General features: G+C 43.1%; 5 protein-coding genes across 5 annotated transcripts; all 5 read left to right on the top strand.

The window, feature by feature from the left end:
• The first annotated feature begins 311 nt into the window (after window positions 1–311).
• LOC129584423 (uncharacterized) lies at window positions 312–1,955 on the top strand. Its single transcript, XM_055476584.1, has 4 exons — window positions 312–561; window positions 654–709; window positions 1,398–1,460; window positions 1,533–1,955. The coding sequence occupies exons 1-4, from the start codon at window positions 513–515 to the stop codon at window positions 1,710–1,712; spliced, it is 348 nt and encodes a 115-aa protein (XP_055332559.1). The 5' UTR covers window positions 312–512; the 3' UTR covers window positions 1,713–1,955.
• An 845-nt stretch (window positions 1,956–2,800) lies between these two features.
• LOC129584336 (uncharacterized) lies at window positions 2,801–4,595 on the top strand. The gene is made up of 5 exons (XM_055476485.1): window positions 2,801–2,945; window positions 3,007–3,039; window positions 3,105–3,285; window positions 3,405–3,640; window positions 3,708–4,595. Exons 1-5 carry the CDS (start codon window positions 2,861–2,863, stop codon window positions 4,376–4,378), a joined length of 1,206 nt encoding a protein of 401 aa, XP_055332460.1. The 5' UTR covers window positions 2,801–2,860; the 3' UTR covers window positions 4,379–4,595.
• A 742-nt stretch (window positions 4,596–5,337) lies between these two features.
• On the top strand, window positions 5,338–9,119 carry LOC129584362 (uncharacterized). The gene is made up of 13 exons (XM_055476522.1): window positions 5,338–5,564; window positions 5,638–5,836; window positions 6,107–6,360; window positions 6,429–6,599; window positions 6,660–6,707; window positions 6,772–6,952; window positions 7,029–7,276; window positions 7,440–7,604; window positions 7,661–7,684; window positions 7,743–7,926; window positions 7,989–8,182; window positions 8,451–8,609; window positions 8,853–9,119. Exons 1-13 carry the CDS (start codon window positions 5,435–5,437, stop codon window positions 8,858–8,860), a joined length of 1,965 nt encoding a protein of 654 aa, XP_055332497.1. The 5' UTR covers window positions 5,338–5,434; the 3' UTR covers window positions 8,861–9,119.
• A 522-nt stretch (window positions 9,120–9,641) lies between these two features.
• LOC129584446 (uncharacterized) lies at window positions 9,642–11,061 on the top strand. Its single transcript, XM_055476608.1, has 3 exons — window positions 9,642–9,768; window positions 9,835–10,024; window positions 10,930–11,061. The coding sequence occupies exons 1-3, from the start codon at window positions 9,687–9,689 to the stop codon at window positions 10,994–10,996; spliced, it is 339 nt and encodes a 112-aa protein (XP_055332583.1). The 5' UTR covers window positions 9,642–9,686; the 3' UTR covers window positions 10,997–11,061.
• A 223-nt stretch (window positions 11,062–11,284) lies between these two features.
• On the top strand, window positions 11,285–17,896 carry LOC129584242 (uncharacterized). Its single transcript, XM_055476358.1, has 3 exons — window positions 11,285–11,903; window positions 15,440–16,150; window positions 16,935–17,896. Exons 1-3 carry the CDS (start codon window positions 11,285–11,287, stop codon window positions 17,894–17,896), a joined length of 2,292 nt encoding a protein of 763 aa, XP_055332333.1.
• The last annotated feature ends 358 nt before the right edge of the window (window positions 17,897–18,254 follow it).

The following is an 18,254-nucleotide window of genomic DNA, read 5'->3' as shown; positions in this document are numbered from 1 at the left end:
CTAAATGAAGAACCAACATATCGTAGTTTTGGAAAAAATCTCTGCAAGACAGATAAGGAGAAAGTCACGAAGGCCTGCGGGAAAATTATAGACATTAGATTACTGATAGAGAGAAAGAGAGAGAAATTATTGACAAAAATTAAGAAGCTGCATTGGCATTAATTTTGATCAGAAGATAATTAAACAGGCTACCAAAGCGAGTGAAAGTTTTGCGGTTACGAAAAGCCGGCTTCTCTCTTCTGGTGATAACCGGCAGATCAACGAACGCATGAGCCACATCAGCAAACAGAAATGCCGGCCGGCTTTGATTTACAATTCTTCAGAATGCTTATGCACTTTGTTAACCATCCAACTTGCAGAACAGTCGTCAGCTGCACTGCTGAACAGTGTCAGAAAAGTTCACTTACCAGTTACTACAAATAAATAAATTGTTACCAGTTTGTGATTTCCCCAGTTTATGTCAAAAAATCTGAAATTGTTTTCGCCTTGTTACTTTCATTTTGTAGCGAAAAATGCTGAGAACGATATCTATGCTGTTGATTCTGTCCACAGGTCTAAAAGGTAATAATTGTTCCCGACGGACTGAGATTATACTCGTACAGATGCCTGTATAAAGGAGGTCGTTTGATTTGAGTTGTTTCATTTGTTTACAGCTGCACATCACGGAGATCCATGCTTTGATAATATCCAATGCACGGATTCGGGATTGGTACGTTCAGCACTTTAAACTTCATTTTAAAAGCACTACGAAATACTCATTTGCTCGAATGCGTAGAGTGCTTCTCTTAGTCTATGCGAAGCAGTTTAATACACAGTTTTAGCACGACCCCCGAGTCTATAAATTGAAAATTATGTACCTCTTGAGGCTTGTCTTTTCTGATGTATTTGTCGCAGCAAAGAAATACAATGGCCCATTTCGATTAATTTATTCAGCCACTCAGCCTAGGTTGTTTCGAAAATGGCTCGCTTTATAAATACCCACTATTCTGTATGAAATCACCATTTAAAAAAAAGAACCAAATAATAAATAAATAAACGATGTCTAGTTATTTATTTGATATCGAATTTATTCTGGACACAAATATACTTATACACTTACACCTATTATTCTGTTGGGATTCATCAGCCCGCCGACATATTGCGTCGCCGGGGCCGTACTCATGGGAGGGGCTTCGAATACACATTATGTGGACGTGGCCACCTCTTACAGACATCTCGTTCTGTAACTGAGGTTGAGCACTGCAGTACATGTATACTGCAGTACCTTCTTTTCAAACGCACAACTTCCCTTTAGTCCAGCAGAGTGGCAATAGCCAAATCATAGCTGGTGTTTTATTTATTCTTGATCTTTGGCAATGCAGTCGTTCGGCTGGTTTCGTGAACGCTTTTTTTCGTAGACATGCACCGGCGCCCGCTGTTACTGCTACATGGATCTCGGAGAAGAAGTGGCCAGATACTGGGTACAGATTACAGAAGCATATCTTTAGATAACATTAGATCTCTGCAAATCTTCACTTCTGATCCATCTTTAGGCATGCAACACAGATGACGATTGTCCAGTGCTGGACTCCAACCAATCCACTTGGACAGGAAACAATGACCAGAGCCCGGATAATGACAGCAACAACGTCAAGAAGCTGGCTTGTATTCCGTCCGAAGAATGCCCGTTAGTCGAAGGTTTCAGTGGTTACTGTTATGTTGGGCGGCAGTAAGCAGTCATTTTGTCCAAAAAACTGTTCGAGTCTTTTTGGGTAATGACTATGTTGCGATAGGGTATGTCACAATTTTTCAGATTCCAATGGATTGGGCTTAAAGGTTTTTGTTTATTTTATTCTAGTTTTCATGCAATATGTGATACAATCATTACAGTTTACTCTGTACATAGCAGGCCGTAGTGGTATTAATAATTTATGATTTCTGCGGCTATTAATTTTACCGAGCCATAAAGAGTCAAGTCTCTGCGCCTTTTTACTCGTACTCGTCAACTACATATCAAAATATAAAACTTAACATTTTCCTGTACTTGCCGTGCTACATTTTTCATGACGGAAGCCACGTTAGATTTTCTAAGTTACTGCACTTCACTGAAGCAGTTATTCGGTATCATAGCAAGGAAACACGGCATTCATATAAAAATACTCTGTGTGTTCCTCTGGTGCGCACGAAGCACCGTCAAAATTTACGGGTTTGATACCTTTGAAATTATATAATTTAAATAATGGTTAATTCGGTGACTGTATTTTTTAAAATGGCTACTTTGCTGCTTTAGTAGCATTACAGAAGCGACAGTATGCATCCAGCAACTGAACTCCAGCAACTGTTGCCAAATCTGACTGGTATCTTTAATAAAGGCAACAACAGTAGCCCGCCAAAACGTTGATCATGAGCCATTTAACTGTTCCACCGGTTAGCATAACAGCTGCATTGTCGCATCAAATTTCTATTTCGTTCAACGGTAAAACACTTGTCTTTTGCACTGTTTTTGTATCATCACATCGCTTTTGGTCCTTTTCGCATTGTCTTTATGTCAAACAGTGCTGTAAAAGTTCGTGCATCTTGTTGAGCTTCAGACAAACGCATGTAGACACTGGTAGTGAACAATTGTTTCATTGTACTTTGTATCAGACACACAATGGTCAACAACAACAATTAACGCGATAAAATTGTTTCATTTCTGCGAGCAGTCATTTATCAAAAGAGAATTGTCGCACTCGCTTATCAAATCAGATAAACTTCATTGTCAATTTTTACAGTTTTTAAATATATCTGTGCAGAGTATATAATTCGTGGATTAGGCACTGCAGCATTCTCTGAGGCTCGCGAAACCTGTTGGTAGGTTAGTATAGTCTATGCATTGAAAATGCGGACGTATTTGTTTTGTCTCTTCGTATTATCTCTGGCTAGCGCCGAAGATATCGACAGTTCTCAAATAAAGGATGAAGTCTGTAAGAACAAGGTGTTTTCAAAACTATTTGCAATTACTGCGAATTTTACTATTTTTTTTAGTGCCACAATCTCGGGAATATACTTATCCATTAGGTAAGCAAAAATTGTCCAAAAAACGGCTAATATTGTCTAATTTAGTCTGATGAATGTTTTGGCAGTGGACATTGAAGAGCGATGCGGCCAAGTGATTACCATTCCTTGTCCAACAGACAGAATAGGTCGGGCGGGCACCATTCAATTCGCCAGTTTACCAAGGCGTACCTGCGAGGTCACACTAGCACTAGAGAAGAACTGTGACAACACATTTTTCGACGGTTTTGCTTTATATCTTAACCTGAGGTATATCACCGTTTACCATAACCAATATTTTTGCTACCTCGTTGTAGACAATAATGAATAATAATCCGAACACCATCCTAGACAATAACACGAGCACCTTTCTATCATCACTACTTTAGGACGATCTCCACGTTAACCGGTCATGTTTTCAAAATCGAGGAAACGTTTGGGAACAGCCGGACACTGGGCAAACTATTTACGAATCAGCTAATTTATTATCCGTGGAACTCGCTGGCACAGTATCTGACGCGCTATAGTAGCGCGCCACGCATCCATCTGGTATATGATAGATCTAACGGCACCACCGCCACACTAACCGGTTACAATATCGTGATCGACTACACCCTCATTCACGGTACTTCCGATCCATACCTTCCTCCATTTGATAATAATACAAAAATTTAACGACTTCGATTTTACAGGCACATCCACTCCTTTCAATACATACTGCCATGCACTCAACGGCTTCATCCACGACAATCTGTACTGTCCGCAGAACGTAAGCCGCATCAACTGCCCAACCAACTACACCCAGTCTCTAGGTCTAAACCCAACGGATACCGCCCAGTGCAAGATCCTTACTACACTTAGACCAATAACAGCAACAACAACAGTTTGGCCACCTACAACGGAATATCCCTGGGTGCATACGACACAGGATTGGTGGAACTGGTGGCAGTCCAATACGACGGCGCGCCCACCGGTGGATATCCCCTGGTACCTGGTAACCCCCTTCATCGTCACGTGTCGCCGCGGCAGCATCAACATGCCCGAGGCGGATGTGGATTTAGTGGACTCGCTAATAACGGTTTTCGAAGGAGATAACACACTCAGCTGCCGTCTCATCCTCAACGACCTCCATACCTGGATCTTGATGAAGACAGGGATGACCAGAGAGAAGCGGGCATCTAATTACGACCCGATCATAGTGGACTGCACGCGTGGTAATTTGACCATATCCAGCGTCGACCCTGGGACATCGGAATCCACCGATTTAGTTTTCCGCACCGGTGCATCAAAAGCGTGCATCAGTACTTATCAGTCGTTCTTAACGTACCTCAGTTCATTTTATAGAATGCAGAAAACACCGTGAACCGTTTCTGAAATTGTGAGGCAGTGACACTATTCGGATTGTTTTTGGCGGCTGGCAGTTGAGAGGCTCGACAATTTATTCTGAAAAATCAAAATTATTTCTAGAACGTCTTAGCGTTTAACTGTAAAAGTGTTTGTGATATTTCCATTAAAGTTCATTGATGTTTTCGCGGCATTGCAAAAAGTTCGAAGTGATGTCACCTAATAAATGCATATTTCGTTTCCCAATCACGACTTATTTGGAAGATAAACTGGCATGTACCGGCATATTAATCTCAGTAAGTATTTGCTAACGGGTTTGGTAGAAACGCTAAATATGAATTATGGCTTTAATGACAACATACTGTAATTGCCCTATATCCCATTCATTTTATTCGACCTGTTATTCTACAATCTAGTCTGAGTCTACACGCCTGAATTATTACCAGTATTAGCAGCTCATAACAGTTTTCCCGAGAAACCGGTTTTCTCCATTTCATCAGGTAGGAGGTTTTATATTTTACGCGGACTGATTTGAGTTACGTACTACAGTAGCTATTTAAGCACTCTGGTCCCACAGTAGAATTGTTCCTCAATGGGACAAAGGCTCTAATAATCTCTAATGAATGGCGTCCTACTCCATTTTTGCAAAGATAAGACGCAGCCGATAACAAGAGCTCCGTTTTGTTAACAAGTACGCTGTTCCTTTGTAACCTCGATACCTTATGTGAAAGCGATCAGGTTAAGTCTCAACTTCGAACCGAAGATACTTGCGGTGCAGGAAATCCACCTCTCGAAGTGGCTTTACAAACGCGTATGTAGACGGGGCCACTTCATACAGGCACCTCGTGTAGTTAAGCAACCATAACAAATTCAGTTTCGCTTTTAAATCACAACCCGCCTAAAGTTATCGCGCGAAGTTATTGCACTAACACTTACTGAGACACGAGTCAACGCTATGAAGAGTTACAGTACCGGTATATAAAATCGGTTATAAAGTGCGGTTCTGCAATATGCGAAAGCGTACACGCGGTGGCTTTACTGGTTAAACTAGGCTACCTGTAATTCAGTATTTTCCATGTTCCGATACACAAGCGCCATTGCCACCACCACTCGGACACACAAAATGATTAAAATAGCGAGCACACTACTTATTCTACTAAGTCAGACTTCTAAGGGATTTTCCACAGCCATAAATTATCCACATTGTGAGTGATATTCTTTTAAGATAGATCAGGATTATTGTCATACACAGCGTACTACAGTGTTAACGACTTTCAGATGACCTTGCGGAATTCTGCGGCCGAACCATTACTGTGCCGTGCCCATATGCAACCGGAGAAGGTGGAACACTGAAATTTATTTCGCGACCACGGAAACCATGCAGAGTAGAACTGAGACTAACGGATCCTTGCATTCCATGTGCTAATGACCCCTATTCAAATATCTTGCCGAAATATGGATTTTACCTGAATTTCAGGTGAGTCGATGCCGTTTCATATCGAGTTTTCAGCTGTACGTAGTACCTGCTAGCCTGTTATACGTTGTATTTTCTTCATCGTAAATACTTAATCTGCTGCCAATTACTTACACTTATTGTATCTGTACTATCTAATTACAATTATATGTGATTATAATAAAAAACTTACCACGTGACAGTAATTTGCTTGGGCACGTTTTTGTAGGCGGCGGTAAAATAGGTACCTGTTTTTTTAAAATTATTACCAGTGTACCGGTTGCTCCTTCACAGAAACGCAACGAAGTACCAAATGGACGCGATTCATTTGCGAAGTGTTGCATCCGGCAAACCGGTAATGACGCTGCTTCCTTCCAAGTCTCTAAGCTCCACAGCCAACCCGCCATCCGTGACGCAGTATAAAACACCCCTAGCGAATGTTGGACAGGCGCCATCAATATTCATCGAATACATGCCGGCATTTACGTTGTCGGAAGTCGACGACAGCATTGATACCAACATTACCATTGATTACGTTGTTACCGAAAGTACATTAGGCAACAATGGTTCAATAATTACTGATTACAGACCAAAGAAAGCAACTTACTGATTACAGGCTTGGCGGGACAATATCAGACAGCCGTATTATGCAGCGCACTTCAGGTTTATGTTAGCCGGCGACTGATTTGTGACTCTACTGACAATCGCATTAACTGCCCTAGAAGCTACGAATTTGACGCTAACAGTTACACATACAAGCCGGCTCAGAACAGAAGTTTGCAATGCAGTAAGAATTGTCTGTTCCTTTGGATAATTTTGTTCCTTTGGATATCTGAGTGTTTTGTAGCATCGTTGCCGGCACCGCCATCTCCTTTCAGCACAACCAATCCCACAAGTTGAGCTGTAGCACTAGACAGAGTTGTCCCTCTTTTCCCTGACACCTTTTTTTATCGTTTTAGTAAACGTAGAACAACGTTGCAATGACGTCATTACCTTTCCTTGTCCAACCGAAGCCAAACCTGTTTCCGGATCGCTTGCATTCCGCGGTACTCCGAGGAAAAGTTGCGAGGTCACGGTGCAGTTACAGGATAACTGCACGAACTCGATGTTCCACAGTTTTGCGATCTATCTAAATATCCGGTAAAATGCATTTAAGATGGATGATTTTGTCATATATCAGCTAATTTCTTGACTGATTGTTAAGCTTTTGTTCCAGACAAATTGTCACCGGGGGAAACGGTTCCCGGTCTCATGCGCTCGAAATTTACGAAGGATTCGGCAACAATCGCACTCTGGGTAAAACACTAAAACAGCAAAATGTCACATCATTCGTCCCTTCGGTCTCACAGTACATCACGAGCTACGACCGGCAACCTCGCATCCATCTACTGTACCGCAGAAAAAGCGATGATACAGAATGTGATTCCAAGCGCGATATTCTGATCGATTTTACTGTTTTGCTTGGTACGTTTTCAACTACTGTTTTATGAGTTTTAGTTCTAATAGTTTGCACATATAGTTTAGACTGTTTAGTGACTTTAGTCAAACGGGGCATACAGATTTTGAATGCTTACGAAAACCATTTTTTTTCTAAACTCACCGTTAGAAGTTATTTTCTTGTAAACAGGAACGGACCAACCAGGATCCCAAAGTACCTACTGTGGCGCTCTCCGTGGTTTTATCCACAATAGTTTGCTATGCGAGCAACAAACTACCCGTATTTACTGCCCTAGAAACTACGAAGATTCCCTCGGACTGAATCCAGCGGAGGACAGTCAGTGCGTTAAAGACGGTAATCCAAAATTGTTTCTACTTTTAAGATCACAACTTATCTTCGAATATTTGTAGATTCAAGAGTGACGTATCAAAGGCGTAAGAACAAACATTATTCAGCTTCTTTAATTTTCTTGCTCAAGTTGGTTATTCCTAGTGGCATTGAATTGGAAGCAAAATACATTGACTATTCCGTGTCCCGATGCGTTGTATTACCAGCGTGGACGCGTGGGGAACCTAACCGTTACGCGGCGCAATGTCGCCTTTAGCGTGAACATCAGTCTGCCAAGCAACTGTGGCACTGATAATAACGACACATTCGCTTTTTATTTCAACATCAAGTAATCACATACGGAACGCATTAAATATCGCTGTCAGTAGTTTTCAACGATCACATTCATAGACGAGGCAGATCGGTGTCGATCCTTAAGCAATATCCGGGAGAACCTGACCTGCGACGGGAAAAACAGATAGCACAATCTTCTTCCTCGGACTTATCGATCGCGCAGTATTTATCGCCGTATGAAAAACAACCATCCGTGGTACTGGCTTTCGAGCCACTCGGAGATATTTATCTTGATTATGCCGTTTACTCCAGTAAGTGAAGTTAACAACTGTTATGCATGTTGTACGTATACAATAGTGTCGAACTCATCGAAGTAACAGAATACGAGTTATCAGTAATTTCTCGTTGCGCTAAAGTCTAACAAAGCAGTTACTGTACTGAACTGCTTATCAAAGAACACATCAATATAATCCGCATCAGAAATTGCTAAGGGCGCCCATGTGTAGTGCGTGGCTATATTGTACAGACTCCAGAGTCGGTATCCCTTTGGAGATTTAACTCATTCAATTTGGCACACAGAGCGAAACCGTACCGGATATTCTGGGTATTGTCCAACTCTGGAAGGGGCCCTTACGCTAAACTTGCTCTGTGATTCAAACGGTAACGAAGACCGCATCAACTGCCCATATTCTTATATTCCGACAGAGGGAATGAATCCTGCAAACGCGCGCTTCTGCAGTAAGTCGCTTACAGCCAGTGTAAAATTTTAACGCGTGATCAGTCGCAGATGGCGAAAAAATTGCGAGACTTAAAAATTTACGTTGAATTTACTTTTAAAGGAATTAAGCCATGTTGGCAAACGTGGTTTCTTTGTCTTTTTCTTTTTTTGTGCAATAACCTAAACTGAAGAAACAGCCGATGTGTTTTCAAATATTTCCAGATAAACGCTATAACACTTAAACGAATGATTTTTTCTTGCAGCCAAATAAAAGGGCCAAAACAGTGCTTCAAAAAGGACCATTGGAAATTTGCTATAACTACCGGCTGAAGCGCCAAAGTAAATAAATCAGAGTGTAAAAATGTCTTTTCATATTTATTTGCAAATCGGTTTGTTGATGGTTTTAGTAATGAACTGGTTTCAAGCCATGACAATGCGTTATTTTAGAATAATGATGTGCTTTTACATACCTTGATATGACTTTGATTTGATGTGCCTTGTATATGTAGCTTGACTAAGATTGCAGAAAAGTGTACCGGTGTCGTTAGCAGTTCGCTGTCGAAAACTGAAACTGAAATTACCTTAAACACAGTATGAAAAACAGGTATATCCTACTGCCTGTCTTTTATATGTATTATCCTTCGTAAGACCGCAGCTTTCCTCCAGGTGTTTAATGTACTCTGTGTTTAATTCCGCCAAACTAATTTTGAGTCCTGTAAAGAGATGAACTTAATCAAACGAAGGTGTGGACTTCAACCGGCTTCTTCCATAAATCCTGAGTCATTCAGCCCGCAAAAGTTTTCGATGACGTCGAGGCCATCCAGTCGGCGAATGCTTGTATTTGCGTTCACAATTGACCAGTGTTGTGTAACAATTGGCGAGCAATTACAGAAAACTGATAATTATGAGGAACCTTTGTGCTCATGAAGCGAAGTCGATAAAAGTCTTATTGTTCACTTCCGTTAGTTCTGATAACAACTATTCCTAACGACAGATAAACAGCAGCCGACAAGCCTCTATTAAAGCTTAATTTCTCTGCAACTGGACGGAAGTTTGGCTTTTTACGGTGGTCAGGGCACCCACTTCGCGGGAGGAAAATGATCAAGTTGATTACCGCAGTAGCTGTACTTGTTGTTCAGTTTGATTTTGCATTTTCTGCCGGAACTGTCTATCCTACTTGTGAGTGCTAAAACCTTGTTCTTGCAAAATGCTTAGTTTTGGATTACCAGGTAAACACTTTTGCAGACAACCTCGGTGAATATTGCGGCGGGACCATCACCGTGCCCTGCCCATACTTTGCCGGTGAAGGCGGCACGTTGAGGTTCATATCACGACCGAACGCGACATGTAGCGTGCAGTTGCAACTAGAAGAATCTTGCGGTTCGTGTGCCAACAGCAATAACAACCCTGGTTACGGGTTTTATTTAAATTTCAGGTAATTTTCTCAAACTAGGAGTTGGTTTAAACAACAAACGGAATACAAATAAAAAACGTATGCGTCAGAATTTTTGAACTATTGGTCACTTTTACTTTACCTTTTATAAAGTTGGCAAACCAATAACAAGGATCACGGAAGCCGTAACTTTGTTCTCTCAGTTCTGCATTTGATTGATTGATTGATTGTTTATTGAGTAGCCAAGCCGGGTACATTTCGGCATTATCACATATCCTTATTCACGAAGAACATCAAATATGCTATGGCTAGTCAAGTCACCACACTCCGTTAAAGAACAGTAATACGTACACTACAGATGTAACACGTCACAGAATTGCCGTAGCTTAAACGGGCATAAAGCGCCATGCACAAGGCACAAAGCCACGGAACAACAAGATCAGTATCCTCCAAATCGCATCCGTATCAAAGTTCAGTCAGAGGGCCTTCGTACGTCCACCGGGTCCAGCACACCGTTGGCGTACAATTCCGATTCGAAGTGGTGAGTTGATCCAAGTAGAATCCGTATTAACCACAGGCATCGAAGAAACGTACACGCCACTCCGTACGGTCAGCGCTGGTGCTGACTAACCACTTCGCACACAGGCCTGACGGGCCGTGCACTCGCAGCATGAACTCAGTGGTCACCCATCTAAGTCCAAACCGCGCTCGATGTAGGCTATCTTTCAAAACCCGAAGGCTTATCCATTTAGCTACACCGAGTGTGGCTAAATTTAAGATGACTTTCATTGTAAAAGTAATTAGAATTGCGATCAGAAGCGTAACAGTAACACGCCACAGGAGAAGCCGCCGACCAATTGTTCGAAACGTAAAACAAGCGTCACGATTGTGGAGATGCAGTTACAGCAGCTCCAAACGTACTCTGATTTAATTTGTCCGTATTTTAGGAATGCGTCCAAGTATGAATTGGATGCAATACATCTGCGGTCATCTTTGACGGGTACGCTGGTCTGACTCTGCTAAGCTCGGTAGCGCCACCAGCCAGTCCGCCCTCGGTGACACAGTACCGGACTCCGTTTGCAACTGCTTCCCAGACACCAAATATCTACATTGAGTATGCACCGGCATTTACACCAGAGGAGCCGTCGCCGCATGATACCGCCGTGATAATCGATTACGTCGTTATTGATTAATTGTTGTTCAAAAGTTCTTTTAACTGCAGTTTTTATCCGCTCCAACTTATTAATTGTTATCATGCCTTGTTACTCCAGTGCAAAACCGGCCCGTATTGCGCCGGCCACAATGACCTCCACGTTAACTGATTTGGTCGCCAAGATGGATGGCTATGTTAACTCGTCGACCTACAAACCCTCACCGAACAACCGAGACGTGTTTGACCTCTTGCTTCCTATTATTCGGGAATCATGCAAGGAGCTGTCATCTCTCGCCGGACGAGTGACTATTCTCGAAACTGAAAATGTCAAACTCAAGGAAAGTTTGAAAGTTGAGCGGGAAATACGTGAGAGAACAGATGCGGACCTGCAGAGTGCAAAAGAAACTTTGCGTTCCCTTGTGGAGCAGATGGATACCGTACACCAAACCAATGTCGAAGAACTTGATCGTAATATGGCGAAATTAAAGATATCCAATAACGAATCTTTGGACAGATTAGCCAGCCTCTATGAACAAGCGAAAGCTGACGACGTCTCCATGCCGCAACGAACCTACGCAAAGGCAACTTCGTCCTTCTCGGCGCCATCCCACCGGAAAAGTGTCCTCATTATTAGGCCGAAAGGTCACCCCAATACCGACTTCTCTCGCACAACCACTAAAGAAATTACCGATTTCAGCAAGGCCCTTACAACCGCCATTCCTAATGGAGCAGAAAATGCCAACATAACCGGAACTCGACCCGCATCCGGTAAGTCCATTGTAATCGAATTCAAAAGCTCTGATGACGTAGCGAAAGGTGAAGCGCTTCTGGTTAAACAGTCTAAAGCATTGGGTATTTTCGCAAAAATCTGCCGATTGAGGGAATCGAACCCACAACCTCCATACTCTAAGGCCGAGAGAGGCACCACTAGGCTATCGGCAAAGCATACAATTCTAATGAAATATTCTATCGAACGATTCTATAGAGAGCGGATGCCGCTCTGACACTATTAAAGTTTCTGACGATAAATTTCTGAATGAATTGTGCTAAAAAAATCAGTTTAATGAAAGCAGCGTGAAAATAGTGAAAAGATTGAAAAGTAATCGTGAGGGTCGTTTAACCTGTGCAATTGTCATTGAAGCAGATTCAGCAGTGCGAGATGTGCTAATGGCTAAAAAGTGCGTACTTTTTGGCTGGTATTCATGTCCTGTTAGCGACAACTTCCATGCATCTCAGTGCGCTAAATGTTGCCAATACTACCACACTGCAGCAAATTGTAACAATGATTCTGTGTGTGGTTACTGTACGAAAAATCATCTAACAGATACGTGCCCAGAAAGCGTAGACTATCATTGCATATGTGAGAACTGTAAAGGCGCCGGTAAGCTTTCTCAAACAAATTCTCATTCGGCCTTTAATCATGATTATTGCGAAGTTTTTCAAAATATGAAAAGGTCTAAGTTTTTCTTTAACAGTGAGCGAAAAAACGAGCAGAACCCTCGATAATTTCAAAGCCGACAACGAACGAGGTTTTTGCTAACTTACCAGCTGTTACAAAAATCATGACAAATTTAAATAAATTTACGAATAACAAAAAATTTCACAAAGTAAAAATTCGTTATTGTAATGCTAACAGTGTAAATTGTAAAATTGACCAGGTAAAACTTTTCTGTTCTGCGGCTGATATTACTGACATAGCCGAAACTTTCGAACAGTGTGAAGAGCCCGACGAAGGTTGTCTTTTCGCTGATCTACGATCGTTTAATGTTTTTCGTAAACCGAGAATTGGCAAGTTCGGTGGTGGTGTAGCACTTGTCATTCGTAAAAGTTATAAAGGATATCGACGACATGATCTAGAAATTCCTTTTGTCGAAGCTCTGTTTGTTGAATCGAAAATTTTGAACCGGTTATTCATTGTTCTCTACGCTCCACCTGACGAATGCCAAAAAGCTGTTCCTATGCTCACTGAGCATCTGCGCAATAAGCTTTCTCCGAATATGCTTTCAAAGACTGTGCTGATGGGTGATTTCAATTTTCGCGACAACGCGGAACAGGATCCACTAGCGTAAGTCGTGACCTGATACGCGCCGTAAATAAGTTTGGTTTTGTGCAGATTATAGATTTTCCTACCAGAATGAGCAACTGCCTTGACCTTTGTTTGCTTGATAGAAAAAGTTTATTTGAACCAGTTGAAGCAATATCTCCGCCCTCCTGCACAAATGACCACGTGGGTTTTCAGTTTACGCTAATTACCAAAAAATTCGGAATGAAAAATAAAACGATAAAAAGTGGAAAATCGATAAAAATAATATTGGTAATTTTTGGAATGTTTTGAATAGCACAGATTGGGCTTCTTTATTTTGCAATCGTGACAGTAACAGTCGGGCAGCAGCTTTTGAACAAGTTTTCATTCAAGCAGCCAGTCTTTGCTTCGAATACCGTAACGTTGTTATTCGAACTGGAAAGGTCACGTATCCGTCAAATATCAAAAAGTTAGTTAAAATTCGTGATCGAGCGTTCAGAATTTACCGTCAAGCAGAGCTGCCACTAAAAGATTCTCTTAAAATAAAAGGGAAATCTCTGTCCAAGCAATGCGATCGTTTAGTAAAAAAATATGAATGCTCAAAAATAACGGATGTTGCGTTATCGCACCGAAATAATCCAACAAAATTTTGGCGTTATGTAAAATCTACTTCCGACCGCAGTGGCATGCCGCCGCTAAATCTACTTAATGGCCGCACCGCGGTCTCTGACACCGAAAAGGCGAATGCTCTAAACATACAGTATCGTGAATCACAGTCCACGTGTGGATCGCATTTTATTAATTCTGGATCGGACTTAATTTGTCGAAATAAAAGTGTTTGGGAAATAACAGAGTCACTCGTACTGGAACAGTTAGTAAAATTATCTACAAAAACGTCATGCGGAAAGTTTGTTATCACCAATCAGTTGTTAAAAACTGCTGGTATGTCAATAACTCTGCCATTAAAAATGATTTTTGAAGCTGCGTTAAATGTGTGTTTTTGTGTTTGCTGATGATATGGTAATTTTGCGCCCAGTAATTAATAACAACGACTGCAAATTACTGCAAGAGGATATCGCCTGTGTTAATGACTAGTTAGAAGGAAACTGTCTGTCCTTGAACGCAGAAAAATCAGTGCATGTTTGTTTTTCCTTAAGGCGCGAAATTATGAGCTGTTACAATTACTACATAAATGGCAGTATTGTTCAGAAAAGTGATGTTGTCAAATATTTAGGTGTTCAGGTTGATCGTAAACTAAGCTGGAAAGAAAACTGCGAAAAACTGTTCTCCAAATGCAACCGAAGAATTATGTACATTAATCGATTATTTAAGTTTTTTCATTTTGGCGCTAAAGTCCGACTGTTTGAATCCTTAGTTTTACCGGTAATCGATTATTGCGCTTCCTGTGTCCATCCAGTACAGATAATGTCTAGTGATATCATTGAAAAATGCCAAGTTCGCTTTCTAAAAAACATTCGTCTCGGAAGTGATTTGTCGGATTACGAAAAACGCTTAAAGGAACCAAAGTGGGATGGCCTCAAGTTACGCCGTGTAAAAAAAGCGCTGGTTTTTGTGTATAAATTATGGTTTTGTAAAGTCCCGCTTGGTAACTTTTGTTTTGTAAAGTTTATCGGTTCGGCTGCTGCGCTTCATTCTGTTGCAGATAGCACTCGCCACTGCGTTTATATTAGGGTTGAAATCATGATTTCATGCATTTCATATTTCATGTTTCATTTCAAACCATTTCATAATCATGCGGACCCTCCCGTGAAATGTGAAAAGGAAATGAAATGAAACGTGTAATGAAAGAAATCGTGAAATTGTGAAATCACTTGAAATACGATGATACCGCATGAAATTAACGTGTTTCATAAAATTGTGTGTAAAAAGTTAAAAAACCTGGCCCAGGTTTGACTGCTTTTCGTGAAAACGCGATTTATGGGTTAGATTTCACTATTGGTGAAATTTGTTGATAAACGCCCACTGAACGCGTAGCCTCTCTGCCACTGCATGGCGAAGCCTACCCCCAGCCCCTTTGCCTATCTGCACATCCGCTTGGAAGCGCGCATATATAAGCCGGTCACCTTCGCCGAGCCGGCTCATTACTGGCGCGATCCAGCCGCTTGCTACGGAAACATTTTCGTTTTACTCTTTTAAAGTTGCCCTTTAACATAACTGCCTGACACACCCTGCACCATGGTACTTACGGCTGCCGAAATTAGAGCCATGACCAAATCGGCTTTGAAAAGCGAATGCCAGGCCGCTAAACTTTCCGTTACAGGCAGGAACAGCACCCTTGCCGACCGCTTGATAGCCCACTTCAGGCTGGATTCTCATCAGCCCACTCCGCCTCCGCCCGCTCTGCCGGAGCCCCAACCGCAGCCAGCTCTACCAACGCTGTCTGGCCTTGGCCTGAGCAAAGAAACTATTGAGGCCTTGGAGGAGGAGAATATCACGGAAAGCCACCACCTGGTCCTCCTCACCCACGCCGAAGTGGAGCAAATCGTGCAGAAGATCGGCGACCGTTCCCGCATTAAACAGTTCCAAGCGTCCCAGCAAGGCTCTCCCACAACAACGCTAAAGGTCACCAGCCATGCCGGCCATAAGCGCAACGTGCTGCTGGATTCTGGCGCAAAGGAGGTCAAAGCAAAGAAGCCACGCCGCTCCCGCTCAGCTTCGCGCTCCAGCGCCTCGGAATCCTCCCGTAGTTCGTCTTCCTCCTCGTCCAGCTCCGCGTCTAGCACCTCTAGCGCCTCCAGTGGTAAGTCCGATAAAATCTTGAAGTCGGAAGCCCGCCGCCTGCGCCGCCCACATACGCATGTTTTTGCTCAAGCCCGCCTTGGAGCCAACGGCAAGTCCAAAAGCAAAATCGGCGCATTTGATATCAATTTAGACGAGTTCTGGGCCGGAAGCATGGAGACGCTGAAGACCCTGCTGCAGTCCTCCAGCCCGAAGCATGCCAAAGTCGCCTTAGAGTACTGCAGCTACCTGAGTACTTAGCCCAAAACGCCGCCACTACTATGCCCGTGCTATTCTGGCTTTCGATCACGACTTCCGCATTCGTGCTAAGGACCACAAGTGGAACCTGGATAATGCCATCGAGCGTGAAAATATTGCCTCAAGCCACTTTAATTCTCAGACCGCCTGCCAGAACGCCATGGTAATCGCCGCAGGAAGCCTACCGCCTTCGCCGCCGCAACTTCCAGCGGAAGCACGCGTAATGCCGGCAATCCGCCCCAATTTGTGGCCGTTTTAATAATGGATCGTGTGCCGGGTGCAACTACCGCCATATTTGCTACAAGTGCAACCAAACAGGACATGGCCGCATTAACTGCCCCCAATTGCGTCGCAATAACGGAACCGCTTGACCCACTTAGTCTGCCTGCCCATTGTCCATTCCGAAAAGCAACCTGCATCCGCAACGGTCGGTTATTTTTCCCTCTAACAGTAACCAGCATGATAATCACTATTGTTATGTGGCATACTTTCGTCGAATTCGCTCTTTATATGCCCATGTCGCTGTACGTGTTTTTGGTTAACTGACCTGTTTCCCTTTGAAATCGCGTATAACAGCAAGGAGAATGTACGTTTTGAAATCGCATGTTTAGCAGTGGTTATTATGAAAATGTTGCATGTGGGGAACTTTCGAGTTGATGCCGACCTTTACCATCGTTGTTCTTTAACAAGAAAAATTAATAACTGGAATACGGCTTTGCGTTTTGATCAGGATAGAGATTTCATTTTACATGGTCTTGCCTTCGGTTTTAAACTGGTAGAAAATGCCGAACAAATAGCTTCAGCAGAATGCCACAACTACTCCAGCGCACTTACGGCACAAGCTAAACCATTTCTGGACACACTGTTCCGCGGTGAGATCGCCGAGGGGAAAATTTCCTACTCCCATAGTAAGCCTAAGCGCGTGCATGCAATTGGTGCAGTCCAAAAAGCCGATTCTGAGAAGTTCCGCCCTATCACAGACTGTAGCCGCCCATTCTCGGACAGTTTGAATTCGTATATTTTTCCCGGAAAATTTTCCCTACAATCTATTGACGACGCCCTTGCGCTAAGCAGCTACGCCTGCCATTACGCCCTGGTCGATATCAAGTCTGCTTACCGCCATGTGCCAGTCTTCCCACCGCATCGCCAGCTGCAGGGCTTTGCTTGGAGTTTCGACGAACAACCCGAAACTTACTTTATCGACAACTTCCTGTGCTTTGGACTCTCGATAGCTCCGTTCATTTTCTTCCGCTTATCTTCAGCAGTTGCGCGCTTTATTCGCCTGAAAGGTTACAAGATTGTGTGCTACCTGGACGACTTCCTCGTTATAGGAGAGACAGCTGACCTATGCACCGCCGCCTTGAGTTGCTTAATAACTACTCTAACAGACCTGGGCTTTGCCATAAACTGGGAAAAAGTTATTTCCGCAACAACTCGCATCCGATTCTTGGGCGTCACCCTCGACTCCGTGTCGTTGACCATTGAGCTACCGCCAGAGAAACTCCAGAACCTCCGCACGGAAACTGGTGTTTTGCTTAGCCGCAATAAAGCCACAAAGAAGGAACTACAGCAGCTGGTTGGACGCCTTAACTTTGCCGCCAAAGCCATTTACGGTGCTCGTCCTTTCGCGAGGATATTCATAGACGCCCTTAAACCATTGTCTCGCCCTAACCACCGCACACGCCTGACGTCGAGTCTAAAGTTAGAACTGCAGTGGTGGCACGATGTCTCCCTGCTTTAAACGGTCTTTGCCCGTCACTGATTTCCCGCCCAGGAAATCGGTGTTCATCCAAACAGACGCTTGTCTCGCCGGCTTTGGTGCAACAATGGGCCGCCGTGCAATTGCCGGATCTTGGGCTAACGTATTGCCGCCAGCGATTGTCTCCTCTATCTGGTTAACCTCGCCGTTACTAGAGGACGCCTTGAGAGGAAACATCAATTTCCTCGAACTAATTGCCGCCTGCTTGCCACTGCTTGTATGGGCGCCGCATCTGGCGGGCTTCCGAGTTGTTATTGAATCCGACAACACGCAAACAGTTTCCTTTATAAATCGAGCTACGACGAAGTGCAAAGCAGCCTTATGTTGGCTGAAACTCGTA

Source organism: Paramacrobiotus metropolitanus, unplaced genomic scaffold, assembly GCF_019649055.1.
Source record: "Paramacrobiotus metropolitanus isolate TYO unplaced genomic scaffold, Prichtersi_v1.0 Parri_scaffold0000013, whole genome shotgun sequence".
In the NCBI taxonomy this organism is placed as follows: Eukaryota; Metazoa; Tardigrada; class Eutardigrada; order Parachela; family Macrobiotidae; genus Paramacrobiotus; species Paramacrobiotus metropolitanus.
The sequence above is the reverse complement of the archived record's forward strand: the minus strand, read 5'-3'. Positions and strand labels throughout refer to the sequence as shown.

Bases quoted from the DNA above. Each gene is read 5' to 3' on its own strand.
- LOC129584446 (XM_055476608.1), top strand. From the start codon at position 9,687: ATGATCAAGTTGATTACCGCAGTAGCTGTACTTGTTGTTCAGTTTGAT. The intron at 9,769-9,834 runs GTGAGTGCTAAA...ACACTTTTGCAG, and splicing joins CGGAACTGTCTATCCTACTT to ACAACCTCGGTGAATATTGC. The intron at 10,025-10,929 runs GTAATTTTCTCA...TCCGTATTTTAG, and splicing joins GGGTTTTATTTAAATTTCAG to GAATGCGTCCAAGTATGAAT.
- LOC129584242 (XM_055476358.1), top strand. From the start codon at position 11,285: ATGACCTCCACGTTAACTGATTTGGTCGCCAAGATGGATGGCTATGTT. The intron at 11,904-15,439 runs GTAAGTCCATTG...TTTCCGTTACAG, and splicing joins CGGAACTCGACCCGCATCCG to GCAGGAACAGCACCCTTGCC. The intron at 16,151-16,934 runs GTACTTAGCCCA...TTAAACTGGTAG, and splicing joins AGAGTACTGCAGCTACCTGA to AAAATGCCGAACAAATAGCT.
- LOC129584423 (XM_055476584.1), top strand. From the start codon at position 513: ATGCTGAGAACGATATCTATGCTGTTGATTCTGTCCACAGGTCTAAAA. The intron at 710-1,397 runs GTACGTTCAGCA...TTTTTTTCGTAG, and splicing joins AATGCACGGATTCGGGATTG to ACATGCACCGGCGCCCGCTG. The intron at 1,461-1,532 runs GTACAGATTACA...ATCCATCTTTAG, and splicing joins AAGAAGTGGCCAGATACTGG to GCATGCAACACAGATGACGA.
- LOC129584362 (XM_055476522.1), top strand. From the start codon at position 5,435: ATGTTCCGATACACAAGCGCCATTGCCACCACCACTCGGACACACAAA. The intron at 6,361-6,428 runs GTACATTAGGCA...TACTGATTACAG, and splicing joins TGATTACGTTGTTACCGAAA to GCTTGGCGGGACAATATCAG. The intron at 7,605-7,660 runs GTAATCCAAAAT...GAATATTTGTAG, and splicing joins CAGTCAGTGCGTTAAAGACG to ATTCAAGAGTGACGTATCAA.
- LOC129584336 (XM_055476485.1), top strand. From the start codon at position 2,861: ATGCGGACGTATTTGTTTTGTCTCTTCGTATTATCTCTGGCTAGCGCC. The intron at 2,946-3,006 runs GTAAGAACAAGG...TATTTTTTTTAG, and splicing joins TCAAATAAAGGATGAAGTCT to TGCCACAATCTCGGGAATAT. The intron at 3,641-3,707 runs GTACTTCCGATC...TCGATTTTACAG, and splicing joins CGACTACACCCTCATTCACG to GCACATCCACTCCTTTCAAT.